This window comes from Poecilia formosa, unplaced genomic scaffold (genome assembly GCF_000485575.1).
Source record: "Poecilia formosa unplaced genomic scaffold, Poecilia_formosa-5.1.2 Scaffold19, whole genome shotgun sequence".
Lineage (NCBI taxonomy): Eukaryota > Metazoa > Chordata > Actinopteri > Cyprinodontiformes > Poeciliidae > Poecilia > Poecilia formosa.
The window spans coordinates 524,364-543,053 of NW_006799958.1; the positions used below are offsets into that span (position 1 = coordinate 524,364).

The 18,690-nt window shown below is 38.6% G+C and overlaps 3 protein-coding genes across 5 annotated transcripts in view; all 3 read left to right on the forward strand.

Moving 5' to 3' along the window:
- The first annotated feature begins 1,308 nt into the window (after positions 1-1,308).
- commd6 (COMM domain containing 6) lies at positions 1,309-4,859 on the forward strand. Its single transcript, XM_007547155.2, has 7 exons — positions 1,309-1,549; positions 1,939-1,997; positions 2,312-2,377; positions 3,201-3,277; positions 3,425-3,593; positions 4,059-4,211; positions 4,321-4,859. The coding sequence occupies exons 1-7, from the start codon at positions 1,525-1,527 to the stop codon at positions 4,369-4,371; spliced, it is 600 nt and encodes a 199-aa protein (XP_007547217.1). The 5' UTR covers positions 1,309-1,524; the 3' UTR covers positions 4,372-4,859.
- A 739-nt stretch (positions 4,860-5,598) lies between these two features.
- Positions 5,599-8,992, forward strand: LOC103134739 (uncharacterized). Its single transcript, XM_007547157.2, has 3 exons — positions 5,599-5,912; positions 7,406-7,548; positions 7,639-8,992. The coding sequence occupies exons 1-3, from the start codon at positions 5,741-5,743 to the stop codon at positions 8,791-8,793; spliced, it is 1,470 nt and encodes a 489-aa protein (XP_007547219.1). The 5' UTR covers positions 5,599-5,740; the 3' UTR covers positions 8,794-8,992.
- Positions 8,993-12,272: 3,280 nt separating this feature from the next.
- tbc1d4 (TBC1 domain family, member 4) overlaps positions 12,273-18,690 on the forward strand; it is a 39,011-nt gene continuing 32,593 nt past the window's right edge. For 2 of the 3 annotated variants that reach the window (XM_007547159.2, XM_007547161.2), the window contains exon 1: positions 12,273-14,568. In XM_007547159.2, coding sequence (XP_007547221.1) covers positions 14,179-14,568 — 390 coding nt within the window. In that variant the 5' untranslated portion in view covers positions 12,273-14,178. The remainder of the gene's footprint in view (positions 14,569-18,690) is intronic. The other variant, XM_007547162.2, reaches the window with a different exon arrangement.

An 18,690-nucleotide genomic window follows, 5' to 3' on the forward strand; every position in this document is an offset into this window, starting at 1 on the left:
ACTGCACATTGACCTGGAGGCGAGTCACGGGGGTGGTACGCTTGTTTTAGCTCACAACAAACACATTATTTAAGAAGATTCAGAATTTCTCACGAGCAATTTTCATATTTTATGGTCTTTATATTAATTTTATATTAATATTTTTGATATTTAATGGCTACTATTCCAGTAAAATTAAAGATATTTCCTTTTACCACCCCCTTTCTGAACCTTACGGTGGATCATTCCAGAATTTGGGCGTTGCTCGTTTGTAGAGATGCCTCGGTTTTATGCCTTATTTTTCATAAATTATTCAAGTTAATTAGTCACGATTGTTTTTAACATTATACCTGAAAAAAAAAAGATAGTTTATTGGATGTCTTTCTGTGTGTAGCTCATACCCATTTGCTGCCAGACGGGATGGGTACTTTTTTTTTTTTCAAGTGCCGTGTAGAAGCTTTGAGTAGTAGAGGCAGCATCATACGTAAACGCTGCCGCCATATTGAAAGTGGCAGCTTTAAAGCTTTAAAGACCAATCCAATCCATAGACCTTGTCGGCAGAGAGAAGCATTAAGTGCTCCAAAACTGTATGACTTGATAAACTGCACTAACTTTAGACTTGATAAACTAAAAAGCGTATCAACACCATCAATGCCATGGCTATCACTACCCAAATCATCATAATGTGAAAACTTCACACTGGTTTCTGTATTTCTGTCCACTCTTTCTTTTGACTATACCTTGATTTCCAAATATAACAGAAACTTTAATTACTTTAATTTGAAGGGAAAAAAAACATGGACCACTGCTACAGTCCAGGATTTTACTAATTAGGCAAGGTATGATGCTTTTAATATCTGATTCAGGAGTGACTTACACAAAGATGAGACAGTTGTAGGAAACATGCAAGTTATGTCAATGCGTGCTGGCTCTTGAAGTGCTGACTTCAGACACAGTCTCCACAAATTCTTGAGTGAGATTTGCTTCTTGGTTCCCTGAAGTCGTTCTTTAGTACTAAACCTTGTACCAGGCCCCCATCCCAGATCTGTAGATCTATGTCATTTTTTGTATTCTAAACCTTTTTTTTGTTAGTCATATGTAATTCTCTGATAAATTTAATATTTTATTTTCAATAGCTGTAAATCATAATGAAAAGAATTAACAGGATAATCTCTTAGTTTCACTTTTTTGAATTGAGTAGAGTTAAATAGCTTTTCAATTACATTCTAATTTACTGAGCTGCCCCATGGTTGAAGTGAAACCATCAACCCGGACATGCCAAGTTTACGCTGTTTTCGACGAGAAACAGAGTAAAAACATTTTCAGCGAATTATTGCGGATTTTCCTGTATCGTAACTATGGATACTCCCGTGCAGCAGATGGCGCTGTGCAGTTTTTAATGTAGTTAAACATACAAGAAGGATCATTTGGGAAGCAGCAGTGTGCATTTTGCTATGTTTTCAGGACCTCTTTGAAAACAAACACAGAAAGGTTTAGACTTTTAAAAGCTTCTTAATTTAAACTGTATTTTGCTGTCAAATAACGATGCCAGCGGCAGAGGAATCACACGGTGAGTACTAAACAGCTATAAAAGGGTCAGAACTTCACTACTGAGATAAATAGGAACAGTGACAGACTTGTAGGGTCTCGGTTGTAAAGTTTCATCATAAAATGACAGAAGCTATTCTCTTCCGACTGAATAGAAACACTCACTTTGATCTCAACTTTGTTTTTGATTTCAGCCATTCATCGATACAAAACAATGGGGATATAGATACACTAGAACACTTACCTAAAAAAGAAAAAGGAGAGAAAGAGAAAAAAGCAGCCAAATGTAAAAAGTGATAAATTTAAAAGATTGCAAGAATTTCTGACACTTGTAGCAATAGGAAGAGGTGGTAAATTATGTCATAATTAATGCATTTGTCCTTATGTGGAGTTGTTCTTTTGTAATTTTAGGCATCAACAGAGCTGTAGACAAAATCTGCAGCTTGCCCCCATATCTGTTAACTGAAACAGTAAGTAATATAAAACTTAATAAGTTAATCATTTCTGGGTGTGAAGGGAAACGGCATACTTGTAATTTCTTTATCGTATCATTGACATCTACTGGCACACATGCAACTTCTGAAATGCGGCGAGTAAAAGCGAGGAGACTCTAACATGTCTGGTACGATTTGCTTCATAATGTGTCTGCCTTGATAACAGCAGGATGTAAACAGAGTTGAGTAATATTGATTTTTTGTGTGTGTGTGTGTTAACCGCCCTCTGCACAAACCACTCAGGATGCGGTTTTGGAACGGTTCAACTGCAAATCTTTTAATCTTCACAGTCTCAGCACATTCTGACATATCTTCAAGGGCAAACCAGTGGAGTAGATTCAGCTGAAATTGCTCTTGTGAGTCAAAATTTCTTTTTTTTTTTTTCAAACAACCTCTTCCACTCATGTGAATGTTGCTATGTGCCCTAATGTGTCCTTTCTTCTTTTTTATTTTATTTTGTTAGAAACTGTGGAGTGCTCACTTTTAACCCAGAACAGGAATTGGAACAAACTTGGAAACCAGGGACTCTAGTTTATTAGTCACTCTTTAGCTTATATTTTAGAAACTGTAGGGTGCGCACTATTTAGATGCTGAGAAACTCCTATTATTGCAACCCAGAAAAGGAATTAGAACAAACTTAGAATCCAGAAAAAAAATATTCCAGAACAGAAACATTTAGTTTTTATTATTACTTAGAAACTGTGGAGTACTCATTACTTTTACAAATTTAAAGCACACTTAGAAAGTCCAGAGAATACTTATCCTTATCTAGCATCCCAGAAGACCAAAGGATACTTACTTACTTACACTTATCTAGCAACCCAGAACAGGGATTAGAACAAACTTAGAATCCAGAAAAAAAACCTACCTTAGCAACTACTTCTTAGACTCCTATTCTCCCAAACAAGAAAAGGAATTAGACCAGAAGATACTTACTTATACTTATCTACCAAGCCTGAATAGGAGTATCTAGTTTATTTACTACGGATCAACATTATTAGCTTTTTCTTCTTTTGCTCTTTCCTTTGGTTTGTTATTTTGTTTGTATTTCCTTTTAATTCCTGTAAAGCACTTTATATTGCCTTGTTGCTGAAAATGTGCCATATAAATAAATAATTACCTTTACCTTTCCCCAGTTGTTGCTTCCTGATTTTCTTTAAATGTTTATCATCTGAACAGAGACTTCAGAGGGTCGGGGTAACAATCGATCATGAAGCTGTCCAGGGTATTACCAGATTTCTTCTGTTGACATTCAGGTAGTGTTATTCATGTTTTGTTTTGTTTTTCTCACTGGATGTGGAGTGCTAATCTGGTCTTTATTTAGCAAATCAAAATGTCAAATCACACACAGAGGAGCACATCAGTCTGCTATCAGATGAAACATCAGTGGTTTGTATCTCCAGGTCAGCTGGAAAGAACAACTTCTCTGCAGACGAACTTGTGTCCAAACTGGAGGAAGGCAGCAACAAATGGTCCAAAGCTTCTCTTCAGACCTTGCACACGTTGTGGAGCGAACATGGTGCCTCGGTTCGTGCTCAGCAGGAAGTACAGTCCATGCTGAGCATCGGTCAGGTACGCACAAACTTAAGAGCATTTCCATTTAAAGAACAGTTGTACATTTGGTCATAATCCAAACACAAACAGTAAACATGTTATATAATTTAATTACAGGATGTTTGAGGTAATATTTTGTAAAACTACCACATTTGTGAGTATGTATCTAACAGTTGTGTCCACAAATTGTTCCACCCAAGCTGTGGATCTTTGGAGCTCCCTCACATATACTAAGGGTCTCTTGGCTGCTTCTTTGATTATTTCTTACCTTGCCTGGCCTGTCAGTGAAGTTGGACAACCATGCATCACTTCTTCCATTTTCAGAATCAAGCACGTCTTTGTCTGTCATGTAAAACCCCCAAATAAAACAAACACAACTATGTGGTTTAACGAGACAATTTGAGATCAAGCTGAAGCTAAGGGGTGTGAATACGTATCGAAGTGTGTCCTGATAATCAGAATAGATTTGTGTTTACGCTGTAGCTTGTGGACATGCAGTGGAAGCTGGGGATGGCGGTGAGTTCAGACACGTGCCGGTCTCTAAACTCCCCGTACGTGTCTCTGCTGCTGAAGATCGTCGAGCCCTCTGGACAGATCTGCCAGAGGGCTTTCGAGATGACAATTCCACAGTTCCAGGTTGGTGTTAGTCGACATCGACTTTGATCTATATTAATTCTGACTGAATTATTCAGACACTGATGATATTTTCTTCTTTTTTTTTTTTTTTTTACTTTTGACTCTTCAGAATTTTCACAAGCAGTTCAAGGAGATGGCAGCGATTATGGAGACTGTATGATGTGCAAAAAAGCCAAAGTGTGCAGTTAATACCAGTTTATATAAAAGTGAAAGAAGGAACAGCTTGACATCCTTGTTTTTTTTTCTTCTTTCTTGCCAGGTGTCTTAAAATGTCGACGTGACTTGCTGTAAATGTCAGCTCTCAGCTTGTCTCTCTCTGAGATCTTGTGTGATGCATTTGGAACCCTTTAAGATAAGAACAGCTGAAAAAGGCAGCTTTTAGGGTTACGTAATTTATCCTATTGCTGAGTTTCGCGGGAGATTTGCAACATCTGTTATGTGTCCATGATGAGACCGATTTATGACTAATATATTTTTATTTGCACACTTCGACCATAAATATCCATTTTTGTATTTCTGTTGAGGTTAAAAGACTGTTACGTCATTTTATGATTGCTTTTTCTGTCAGTTTTGATGCCTTCATTGAAATGCTGTATATAAATCATGATGCACTTTAAAATAATAAAGTGGTTGTTCCATTTAGTTTTTGCATGTATTTTTGGATTCTACTGCATTTTCCTAATATCTGCAGCTTTTCATCACATTTTTCTCTTTAAAAATAAATACAGTTCCCTGTTTGGAAATAGTTTTAACTGCCTTCATTTTGTAATAGAATAGAAATACCCATTATTGTCCAATAGTGGGGAAATTCTGGTAGGTTCATGGTTAAACATGAACCTGTACATTTTCTTTACGTTTTAAATGGTCCTTGTTAGATGTGGGTACCACATAGTATTTTAAAAACAACAAATTAGTTTTTAAAATTATTTGTTGTGTGCCCAAACATCCATAACAGAGAAGTTACCCTGAGTCACTGCACTGGGGAAGCTGGTATGGAAGAATATATATTTACTTCATATTCCATGTTGTGGAAAAAACAAAACTGTAACTAACTCAGACAAGAAGTCATGTTTTTTATTTTTTATTTTTTATTTTTTTTCATTCATTTCAAACAATTGTAAGTGTAACAATTTAATATTTGGACTTGTGAAATATTGTGATCCATAAAAATGAGTTAGAAATTACAAAAAAAAAAGAAAAGAAATTTAACAAAGCATACCGAAAATAACGACTAGGAAACGTGCTTATAAAGGTTTGTCAATAATAGACGGACTTTTTTAATATATTCCAATAACAAAGCAAAACAAAAGAGTTAATTTTGGAAGAAATAAATTAGAAGCTTTCGTATTGGGATTGCTTTAAATAAGACTTTTAACGGTGCATTTAAAAGTCGGAAAAAGTCAACGTAGACGTCATCACTCCACAAGTCACGTGACGTGAGTCGCCATTTTGGATATCCTTTGGATACCTTTTCTGTTGTTTAACAACACGCGCGGAAAGATAAAGAACAAGTCTCTTAGGAAGACGAAATGGCTTGTTGTGTCGCTGTCGGTTGCTCTAATCGGTCAATCAGAAAAGATTTGTCATTTTACCGCTTTCCTAAAGACCCAGAGAGGAGGACTTTGTGGGTGCAAGCTGTGTGCCGCCGAAACTGGAATCCCACCGACTACTCCAGAATATGCAGTAAACATTTCATTTCGGGTAAATATACCAGTCTATGTGTGTATTATTGTTATATTGCTGAATTGATTTAGTTAACTTGCTGACTTATAATTTTCTCTACACATTGCTTTCACTAACCGCGCGGGTTACGGGTGTTGTGTCGAGTCTGGTTCCACCGTCTAGTTGCCTCCTCACCAGTTCTGCACTGCTCTCGCTCCATGGCGCCTTTGCACCGCGTTTTATGCTCATGGGCGGCAACCTCACGTTATACACTTTGTACACTAGGGCATTTATAGGAATATTTAAACAAATGTTCTTGCCATCAAATGTCAGTACAATATTGTGCAGTACTTCTTTGAATTATTGATCAGTTCTACGTTCAAAACTCACACTTAATAAAATCTCCCGTTACACATTTTGAAATGCTGTAAAATTATATCAATTTATTATACTAAAATTTCTGCAGGTTTTTATTAGCGCATAAAGCACATGTGTTTTAATTCTGACACGCTTCTGCAGCAGCATTCTTAAATATTCAAGTTAATTACTGATAATGCAATATTTTCCAAAAAAGTTCTATTTGTCTTTAGATGCACCTTCATTAACTTTAGTCCATTTGTGTTGGGATCAGAGGTATGGAATTTGTCTGTATATCAAAATAGTCTGTAAGTGCACCAAAGAGATAAGTAATTTCTCAGCCAAATCAAAAAGTAGGTCAAGCTGTGGACTTCACTTTCAGTTTGAAGCATTCACCAACCCAAGTTGAGGGACTCAGTTGTCAGACAGCATAAAGTAGCATGAGATTAGGTAATATTTAGTCATTGCTGTTGTATGAATCGACTTTGTTTAGCACTAACTCTGTTTCATTTGACAGCTCAGAGAGATGCAGACAGAGAAATATTGAGAATTTTAGAGAGAAAAAAGAAAAGCACTTGTAAGGTGTAAAGTAATACTGTCCCAAACTTTGCAATATAACTTCCCCAAACTGTAGATTTTGCTTCCAATGGGGTTAAGATAAAGACCTTGTTAAATTTTTAAGCAGTGGGTTCATTTATTACTATTTACATCATTTAAAATAGTGACTCGCATAAAACTGTGGTGTTTTTATAATTTATTAAAACCATTGAACAACTCTAAGACCTCCTAGAAATGGCCAAGAATCTTATTTTATGGCATTTCGAGAAAAAAAAAATCTCTTGCTGAGAAGTTTGAAGAACTTAAGCATTTTGGAGTTTGCTCAATGTAGAAATTCATTGAGAAATTAATTGAGCATTCAAGTATAGATTTGCTTGAATGCACCCTTAATACATCATTGTAAATGCATAGAACCACAAGTAGTGGGTAAACATGTCTCTGCAGGAAAACCCGGTTTCAACAAATGAACAATTGGGATCTAGTAGATTCTTAAGGTCTGTGGCATGCAAAAACTCAAACCCTGCCAGTAATGATTAGTGGTATTTTAACAGAATGAGTAGATTGGACGGTACTTTTGATTGTGTCCACAAATGCTTAATTCCTGCCATCACTTGCAGGGCAAAAAAGCAACAACCCTCTGTCTCCAGATTATGTACCCTCTATTTTTGCGTACACCCCAACTGCTGAAAGAAAAGCCAAAAAAAGAGAAGCAGGAGACAGCGAGGAACCTACAAAGAAGAGTCGCACCAAATCTAATCAAGTACGGGAAATGCATCAGATATAAAAGTTTGATTTAAAATCGTCGCTATAAAGTTATAAAAAATGTCTAACTGCTGGTGTTACATTTCAGACTGAAATAATAAGTGCTGCAACTGCACTACTGGATCTCTCTGGGACTGGGCCAAACAGTGGGACAGCAGATGACGTTGACCTGTATGAAGAAGAGGTTGGTCAAGCAGATCTGCGTGGGGAGGAGGAAGAAGAAACGGGAGTGGAAGTTCAGACTAACATGAGCGGTGAAGATATTGACAGTTTGTCATCCGCAGTTCAAAAGTTGACTTCAGACAAAGAACTGCTGACTGATCAGCTAAAGGTCATGGACCTCTCTGAGGAATCGTTTAAAGATAATGATGAAAAAACTAAGGTTTACACAGGTTTACCGACATTTGTCTCATTAATGGCCGTCATGGATTTGATCATGCCTTGTTTACGGAAACCAAACTCGGCCTTATCGCCGTTTCACAAATGCTTATTGACATTAATGAAGCTAAGACTTAATGTCAGTATGCTATATCTATCATATGTTTTCAGAGTTCACTACAGCACAGTTGCAAAAACATTTTCTGACGTGATCACCTTTTTAAATATCAAATTAGTTCCTTCTACTGTATTTTGGCCAGAACGAGATCAGGTAAGAAGTACAATGCCCCAACTTTTTAAAGCTACGTATCCCGATTGTGTTTCGATACTGGACTGTTTTGAGGTATTGACAGAAGGACCGTCATACCTTGAAACCAAAACCATAAACAGTTCACACTACAAAAGTCACAATACAATGAAGTATTTAATTTCAGTGACGCCACAAGGTTTCATTAATTTTATATCCAAAGGATGGGCTGGCCGTACGTCCGATCGGCTGGTGACGGAGAGCTGCGGCTACCTGAACAATCTTGCTCCAGGAGATGCTGTTCTAGCAAACAAAGGGTTTAGTATTGAAGATATCGTTGCTCTGCGTGGCGCAAAGTTGGTAGTTCCTGTCATCACAAAAGGTGTCAAACAGCTGCCGCACGGGGAAATCACAGAAGGCAAAAAACTTTTATCAGTTAGAATAAATATGGACCGAGCCCTGGGCAACCTAAAGCAAAAATACCCAATTTTACAGAGCACCTTTCCTATCAAGTTTTTGCTCACTGATCAAGCGGCAAAGATGTCGACGCTTGACAAAATTATGAGAGTTACTTGTGGTCTCTGCAATATATGTGACTCTGTGATGCCATGTAATTAGACTGACCTCAGAAACTCTTCCAAGTGGGTAGATTTTCCGAGTTGGTACTTGGCAAAGGATTCTTTAGGTATGCCACATCTCAGTGATCCCTGCATCACAGTGATGTGAACATGCCTGTCGAGTTCTGGACTTGAGCATACGGGAAATGTCGCCAGACTGACGTAAGAGCGTATTATGATTTAAGGCAGGGGTCCCCAAACTTTTTCCTGTGAGGGCCACATAACTTTTCCCTTCTCTGGTGGGGGGCCGAAGTCAGTTTGTAACAGAAAAAGTGTGACAATTGCAGGTGTGCCTAAATGTAAAAAAAATTATTGTTTTCCAGAAAGCACAATCAAATAACCCTCTCTGGGTTCTTCACAGAAAAAATCCAGGAAATAACCCTATTTATGAAATAAATATTTTCTGGACTATAAGCCGTGCCGGGCTGTAAGCCGCAGATATCTCTGCCGGTCCAGGTTTTCCACAACGATGTAGCAGCAGCAGCAGAGGGGGGCGGACACCCAAAATTTGAGTCATATCAGGTCAATTGAATATCACATTTATTACAGTTGAAAAAGAAAAAGTTGCCAAGTTTAGATTTAACAGAACTGATTACGGTAGTTTTCGAACGGTAACTGTAACAGTAAAAGTGCTGATCCTTCGTGTCTGCTACTAGCATGTGCTAAATGAAAATGGGCGCTTTCTTATTATTCTTCTTTAGATTTCAACAGCAGCTTGCATCCATTATTGTTGCACTACTGCCATCTGTTGGATCCTAATATCTATGTCTCAAATTCTAATAATGATCCCAGTATTATTTAAAAAAAGCTAAAAATCTTCTTTTCCCTCTCAGTGCTATTTAACTGATCAACAACATTCTTAAAAATCTAATTCCGTTTTAATGGGAGCTTTCTTCTTTTATTTACAATTTTGACTTCCAATGATTCACTTCCTGCTAAAGAGCCCCCTGGTGGTTGAAGAAAACTCTTCATATAAGCCACACTGGGCTATAAGCTGCAAGGTTCACAGCTTAGGGGAAAAGTAGCGGCTTATAGTCCGGAAAATACTGTATATGAAAAAAAAATCTAAATGCTCTCTGGTATTGTTCAGACCAAATGTGGATCCGGCCCGCGGGCCATAGTTTGGGGACCACTGATTTAAGGGAAAATAATACGGGAGCACGGCAGAAAAGGGGGATAAAAACTCTAGTGTCTTGGCCAAAATGGGAGACTTGACAGCTGTGGATGTGAACATATTCAGACACCTTGAATTTTTTTCACGTTTAAATCAAGTTGGCACCACAAATATTGATTTATGTCAGTTTTTTTTTTCTTTCCTTTGTACTGAGGCGACAATGGATCAGGAGGTAGGAGTTTGGTTGTAACCGATAGGACGCAGTTTCAAATCCCTGCTCCATTCGTCACGGCCATCTTCTGTAGCTACCACGTAGCTCACCACCTCCAGAGAGTGACTGAATGTTGTGTGAAGCGTTTTGTGGTCTTCTGGATTAGGTAAAGTGCTATACAATTATGCGTCATTTACCATTCAATCTTTGGAGCTTGCACTGTGCTCAGGTCACAGCCAATAAAGACGGGATATCTTAAGCAGCTGGTCGTTGTGGACACAGATCATGTGAAGCATCATTATTTTTCTCCCTTGTTTTCTGCTTTACCCTCTTTCTCACCATTCCAGGTTTTTTTTAGGTCTATTCCTGATTGAGGCTCATATTTAAAAAAAAATAAAAAATTGTGCCTGTTTTATCCTGCACCTTGTTGTTAATGAACAGAGCACAGTTCCCTGTGTTTTTCTTTTCAGGGTTGTTTACAGTAAATGCCTCATTCTGCTTGAAAGCAAACATAGTCTCTGTTTTTATCGGTTGGATCATCCGCGTTTGCAAAACTTGGACAATTTTCTCCTCACTTAAGAATCAGAATCAGCTTTATTGTCCAGGATTGTGTGCAGACACAAGTAATTTGTATTTTTTGAAGGCTATGTTATATCCCACTGAGGCCTGAACAATTTAGTGATATAAAACATTATGCCTGTTTACTTGGAATTATTTTACTTTCTTTGACTTTATTAATGTAGGTTTGGAGCTTGAGTACTGCATTAAAAATGTAGAATTTTCCCATTTTTTTCATGTATGCAAATAAACTGTATTTTTAACATTCTTTTAAACTTGCAGGCCTATTGCTCTATCAGTGGATCATCTTAATTGTGCTCTGCTTCCGTAAATATAAATCTTATTTGTATTTGATCTTGGATTCATTGCTTTGAGAAGTTAAACTTTTTTGTTGTCTTAGCTGAAATTGGAAAAAAAAAAAAAGTTAATTTTACCTATTGCTCAGTGTTCGGTTCTATATTTAAATCATACTTAGGAGCCATATTTAATCAGAGTAGTAAGATCTTCCAAACATTTGGACATTCAAAGCTCAGTAGTGGCAGCGTTAATCTATGCAGCTCCAACAGAGCTGAGAAAACCCTTCATCATTTTTAATTGAGTAAAGTTCCTCTCTGAACTTTACTCTGGTTTAGCTCGAAGCTAGACAGTCAGTAGTATCTTTTTTTATTTTACTGATAAAAGTTTAAGTTTATATGTGAATATATGTGTGCTGGATATTATTGCCAGCTCAGAAATGTGTAGACTCGAGCAGAATGCCTCTTCTGTTTTAATAACTTACTATTTTTAAGCTATGTTCCCATCTAGCAATGTTATTTTAATTTTTATTAAAATTCTAAAAAGGGAACCTTATTATTTCTTCTAGATATCAATAAAATGCAAACTAAGATTTTTAGTGGTTTGGAGTGCTTGATAAGTAATAGCTAAGATAAGTAGGAGAGCTCAGTGTGGGTGGGTGTCTAGTCTGCAGGGCCCTACTTGCTGACTGATGAGGTTATATATGGCAAAGGTACTATTTTGGGAAAGGTGGAGTTCTAGGAATTATGTAGTCTGGCAGATGGGAGCTTCCTGCTACGTAAAGCAGCTATGTAATACTATGATTCAGCAGGGGTAGCTTGTAAACAGAAAACCTGTTTACTGCTTACAAGCTCATACTCTATACTCGTAGGCCTTAAGCACGGCTTTCATTAAAAACTATCCTCAGGAATTACAACCAACGGGAGCCCAGAGGAGCTGTGCCACAGGGGCTGCAAACATTCCTCATACTGCCATGGGAGACGCTTTCCATTTAACAGCTTCTGTTCTGTTAGAGAAAAGGCGGAGCTCCGTCCTGTCATTTGGTTCTATGGCAAGGTGTTTTATAATTTAACACCAAAAAGATTTCAACTATCTAAAATGTAAAAGGAAAAAAAAGAAAGCAAGACAGATAACGTAAATTTTCTCGTTTAACAAGACTTTCGAATTATGATATTAATCATACTATATGATTTTATATTTGAAATCTAAAACTTAATTTAAATATTGTATTTAAATAGAAATGTAAGGACATCCTGTCGTAAGCAACCAAGCAGCATTTTCAGAGTATTTCCACGTATTTGGAACGATAACGAGAAGCAGTTTATTTGAGAATACAAAAAGTAAATACAAATGTATTGGCTGCCACATCAGAATAGGCTGGACTCATTGACCACAAGGAGAGCACCAAAATCCTTAAGATCAACTCTAATAACGACCTCTGGAGGACGCACAATCTTTCATCTACCTGGACAGCATCACAGACTAGCAAGGTGGAACCGATGCAGTTGTCAAGGGAAGGGCTGGGCATTCATCCAGCTTACAAACATCTGAGCATTGTTATGGATTCTGTGTGGGTTTTTTTTTTTTTTTTCAGCTTGCATAATCATGTTTATGTGTGACTGCCGCCAGGCATACATAAACAGACTGAAACTGATTAGACTAGCCTTTAGGGAGAGTACAGATTGCAGAGAATAATAAAACAATCTTTGCGTCACTTGGTTGCATCCTTAAGGTGTGCTAAGGTGTCCAGTGCTGAATGGTGTGAATGTCGCGCTGTATCTGTTCTATTTGCATGGCACACATGGCTTGTAACATCTGATCATTTTTCGGCAGTAAAGCCTGTTATATAGCCAAATCTCATTATTTCTCAAGGTAATTTACACTAAGGGGTTCTGGTCAAGTCTCGAAACTTGACCAGAGCATCCTTGACCAGAGCAAACTTGAATGAACTCCAAGAGCATCCAAAGAGCTGACTGTTCATTTCCAAAGTGAAACCTGGAGGACCAAACAAAACCTCAAATAGAACAACCTCGACACATCAGGAACTACAAATTGAAGAGGTACTGGCAAATATGGAGGACGTTGTTCGACCGTGTGTCAGGGCCATACTAATAAAAAATGAGACTAAACTCTGTTACGAGAATGAAGTTGTACAAGAATAAAGTTATATTTTGTGAAAATAATATCACAACATTACAGTCAATATCATGAGAATAAAGCCACAATATCGCGAGAATAAAAACTAAATGCAAAAAGTCATATTTTGAGAAAAAAAGTCATAACTTTACAAAAAAATAAAGCAGTTATGACTATTCTCGTACAACATTACTCTTGTAATATTATGACTATATCATTATTATTATTAATTATTATTATTATTATTATTACATTTTGTTAGTGTGGCCCTAATTTGACCTTAAAAAAAGTTAATTTGGTGTCCTTTTGAATATATGTTACAACGGTCTGCCATACCCCCACCCGCTTCCCCAGCACATGGGACGGCTGGGAGGCGCTTCAGCGCGCCCAGCCGCTCCGCCTCCAAGGCGTTTGGGAAGAAAGGATCACAATCAAGGGACTGTTCTTGAAGACGATTTACCAGCATCAATGTATTGATCGTCTGCACGGCACTGATAACAACCTCACAAGTCCGCGCGCTGTAGGATTTCAGGATCTAGATGGTGTAAACGCGCCACGATCTGTGCACTCTGGAGGGACGTTCAGCGCGTCAGAAAATCAAGTTCTACCAAACGCCTTGTGTTTACACAGGAACCATCCAAAGCCACGTTTTAGCAGGCAATCTTCAACGAAGTGCAGCACACAGTGCAGAAAACTTTTAGCTGTTTACCTCAGCAGAGGAGTGGAGCAGTGAATCAGACTGCACGTATGCGATTACTTTAAATCCCTCGAGGTAAAAAAAACAACAAAAAAAACAAAGAAAAAGAAAAAGTGCATCGGATACACTTTTGACATTTGGATAACATGGAGAATTGCAGCTGAGCGAGCACATGTTGTGCACGTAGCAGAGCCCCGTTGTTGTTGCAAGAGCATAGAGTGTGGATGTGAACATGGAAATTGCTACAAAGTAAATCCGACGTCGTGTGCACTGAGCTTGCAGGGAATGGTCCATCGGGGATATTTTTTTGGAAAGTGTTTTTAGTTTCCCCGTCGCTGTCTCGCTAGTTTTGGACGGAAGAGTCTGCTGGGTCGACATGGAGAGCCAGGAGGAGAAGGAGAGCAGGACGGACAAGCGCTTCGCCCTGACTTACGTCGGCTGGTGCTCGCTGGACAGGCGGACCACTCTGCCCATGCTGCCGTGGCTGGTGGCCGAGATCCGCAGGAGGAGCGAGAGGGGCGACTGCGGCCCCGTCATGCAGCCCAGAGAAGTTCAGCTGCTGCTCAACCCCCCCTTCGTCCGCTGCGTCCCCACAAACAGCAGCAACTCGTCGGTCTTCATCTTCGAGCACAAAGCTCAGCTGATCTCGCGCTTCATCCACAACAGCAATGACCTCACTTGTTTTTCCTATCTGCTGCGGGGCCAGCCGGACAACCCGGAGTCCGAGATGTCCTGTCACGTCTTCAAGGCCTGCGACCCGAACCAGGTAGGCGTGCTGAAGTATAGGCACACAAGCCAGTGGCGATCCTTGCACGAATGACGCCCTGGGCGAGCCACTCCATGTGCAACCCCCATTTTTTTCATCCTTTGGTGATTAAATACACCCGATTTTAATGTTAATATGTAGAACTAATTTAGACACGAGTCAATGTTGTGTTCCAGTAATACATAAATATTTAATCTATGTGTACACCAATGAGCTAGTTCATTCTGAATTGCCACCGCTATTAGCGTTCAAGACAACTGGTGAAATCTGGGAGGGGATATTCCAGGTGTTTAATTGACTGAGGTTAAAAACAATCACTAAGTCGTGGCTTAGTTTGCTTATGCCTTGGGCCAGGTCTGCCTGTAGTTAAATTTTTCCCATGTGTCTCCTTCAGAAACATAATCATCATCAAACAACAAAAAAAAGTCTCCAGAAATTCTGAAAAGTGCAAATGAAAATTATAATCATATAAATGTTTGGAAAAAATGTTAGTATTTACAGGTAAGTACTGATAAATAACTGTAATGATGATCAAATGTACTTTACTTAACGGAAACAGCACATGATAGTAGAGGCTGTAGACTGATTAGGTATTACAAGATAAAGTGCATAAAGTGTAGTTTGTGTTTCCAAAAGTAATATGTCAATTTTTACAGCAGCTATTATCTGTAATCTGCAGTCAAACACTCTACTCTCTTAAAAAGTCGAGTTTATTAAAAATATATATATTTTTTCATAATTCATAATTTTCCAAACATAAGACAAGGAAATGGGGATTACCATGGAGCGACAGACTTTGCCTTATAATCTCACATAAACACAGTATTATTTTAGCCTTTACTCCAGACCTGTTTATCTTACTATTAAGTATTTAGGCCACTGGTTGGAGGGGATAATATTTGGCAGTTAATCCATTCACTGTCCTTTTTCTGTTTAGGAATCTCATTAAAGTCAAAATAAAGTGACATAAGATAAATGTGCATACACAAAGTTCTTTAAAGAATTTGCCTGGATTGCATTTTTACACAAAACAATTCTTGCAGTATTTTGTCGTTTTCTTTACATTTCATAGGTGCTTTTAGATAGCTATATATATATTTGCTACAAATCAGATTGCAACCTAATAAACTTCCTACTGTTTTTGCTGACAGATCCTCACTGTGACCCTTCACAATCCTGAGATGCATAGTTTTTTCAACTCCTTCTGGGTTATTGATGTCAATTGATAGTAACTGGGAAGCATTGTATCAATAATTGATAGTAATTGAGCAATAAAATACATATGTCTGAGAACAGTGTGGGCATGGTGATGCATATAAAACTGTTTTGCTAGACGCACAGAATTCAGACATTACAGCTCTCACTTCTCATTTTGGGATGACTTCATGTGATGCAAAACTCACTTGTAGGTCAGCTGTTTTTTTTAAGCTTAACTGTATTTTGGGTGTTAAGTTAGTGCTTATTGTGGCACTTAAGAATTCATATCCCTTGATGTTTGTTTGTTTTTTTTTTTGCCGCATTTCGAGTTTTAATGAAATGTTACGTGGTAGACCAACTAGTGCATAATAAGAAGGTGGAAGAAAAATGTCAGTTTTCAAAGCATATACATTGAAAGGCCATTTTAAATGTCTTGACTGCATTTAGGTCTGCACTTTGACTTTGTCTGCACTTTTGGGTCAATCTGACACATAAATAAGCTTCGCTCTAAACCATTCCAGTGTAGCTTTTGCTGTGTATCTAGGATTTTTGAAAAAAATATTTAGGTGAACTTCTATCAAGAAATCTCTGCGACCTCTGATTTGTTTTCTCCAAGGAGACAAATCAGCAGCTAGTTCCCTCCATCTTCCCATCAACTCTAACCAGATTTTTTTTTTGTCCCCACCACCATAGTTCACAGGAGGTGTGTGATGTTTGCTTCAGTGGTTTGCTTGTACAGCCAAAAAGTTTAATTTAGGTGTCATCTGACCAGAGTGGCTTCTTCCACATATTTGCTTGCCTTCTACACGACTTCCAGCAATGTTTGCCTGCAAGCTGGATTTTTATGACTTTCTTGATTAAGGAATTGCTTTTCTCTTGACACTCTTTCTTAAAGGTCATGTTTGTGGGATGGACAGCTAGAACATGTCCTGGCAACAGATTCTCCCACCTGAGCTGTAAATCTCTATAACTCCTCCAGAGTTACCTTGAGTCTCTTACCCGTTTTTATTTGCATTTATGCTGATGTTAAATTATACCCATTGCTAATTATTTGAACAGAACTACATTGCAAAGATGTAGAAATACATCTTAGCAATGCAAATTGTACAATTGCAAATTTTTACTTTACATATGATTTTCCTTATAATTCCCAGTTATGTGACAGTTTGGTGTTTAGTCCCAATGAAACACATTGAAGCTCTCTGCATGTGGTATTTGTTGCAGATGTCAGCATCCCATCACTTCTCTTAAAGTAACTCTTTGTTGTTAGTTTGTGTTTTCCAAATTGGAGCTGTCACAATCGATGCAGATGAGACATTTCTCCTGAAATCTGAACAGGCACAATATTGAGTCAGCACATTTACATGCTGATCAGCATGCCAGTCTTGAGTAATAAACTGAAATGTTGAGAACATTACAAAAACCAGGAACGTGGGAGTTGGTGTTTTAAAAAACCAATGTGCCGTCTTGCTCTCTTATCGGCGCTGGAAGGCCTCACCGTGTGGTTCAGTCACCCAAGCAGCATGTTGGGGTTTTTGCCTGGCTGTAGATTAGCTGTAAAAAGGATTTTTAGAAAAAATCACAAGCTTAATGAGCAATTTGCCAATTTGTTTTTGCACATCTAAACATCAGGATGTGCACATACGATTCCTTCCCAGCCTGCAACCCATTCTGTAGCTTCACACTCGCTCGTGTTTGTCTTGTTTCCCCAGTGACCCGGGGAAACACTCACAAATAATGTTCAGAAACGGATATGCTCGGGTTTTGCGCTTATGTCAAGTGCGCCTGTGTTGTATCATGTTTCCAGTGGTATTTGGAGGGCCCGAGCACAGAGTCTGTTTTGCGCTCTAAAATAAGAGTAGAAGTACTTTGCGGCCTCTCAGCTGAAGTCTACAGTTGGAGAGTCGTCGTAAACATCCCTCAGTCACTATTATTATGCAACAAAAACTGGTCTGGCCGCGTGCAACATATGAAAGGTGGACTACGTGTGATGGTCGGGTTTTTCTGCCCATATGCCACCGTCACGCACAACGCCCTGCTGTGACTGTATTGTTACTGATTCGATTATCTGCCAGGTGTATCCTCTGTTTATTCAGAACCAGCTTCTTGTGCTTTCGGAAAGCTCCCGTTTGTCTCGGAAAAGTTCAAAGAAACAATGAAATATTGCTGCAGACTTTTAGCTGACAGAGTGGTAGCTGCTTCCAAATCTATTCTTAGCTGAGGACATGATGGGAACTCATTGTGTAAAGCCAGAGTCGGGAGTCCTTGCATGCATTAAATTGAAGGGAAAGGTTAAATAAAATAGGGAGAGGCCAGGCCTCCTGCACGGCCTGTGGCAAACTGCAAATCTGATTTTGCATGCGTAAAGAAAAAGTTAAACATTCGGATATGGCGTGAAAGCACGTTCTGTCTCTACACTTGGCTGGTCACGTGTCAAATCAGGTTTGACTTGAATTTCAACTTTAGCCCTCGTGTATAAAGTAAGAGTTTATGTCCAACCATAAAATATTACATTTGAGGTGTGTTTCTTTAAGAGTTTTCTCAGATTAACATCATAGTCAGAGTAGGACATTCCACTGAGTTTAACCTTTCACCTCCTCAGAATCTCTGAGATGTAGTGTGGAGCTCGAAGCCACAGTTACAAATCTAACTTTGACCCTGTAATAGCATGGTCCTGTTATTAAGCCAACAATAGAGAACTTGAGCCTGCCCATCCCATAAACCACAAGCTCCTCTGCTTTTTACGTTGCGATCTGAAGTGGACTGGGACCACAGGAAACTGTATTCTCCTGTGATATCCAGACAAAACGCAGGTGGATCTGAACCGTACCACGTGCCGTTGCGCATAAGAAACACTCATGTGTTTTGCCACTGCATTGGCGAGTCGTATTTCACTGTTGATTACAGGTTGAACTCCGCCACCTC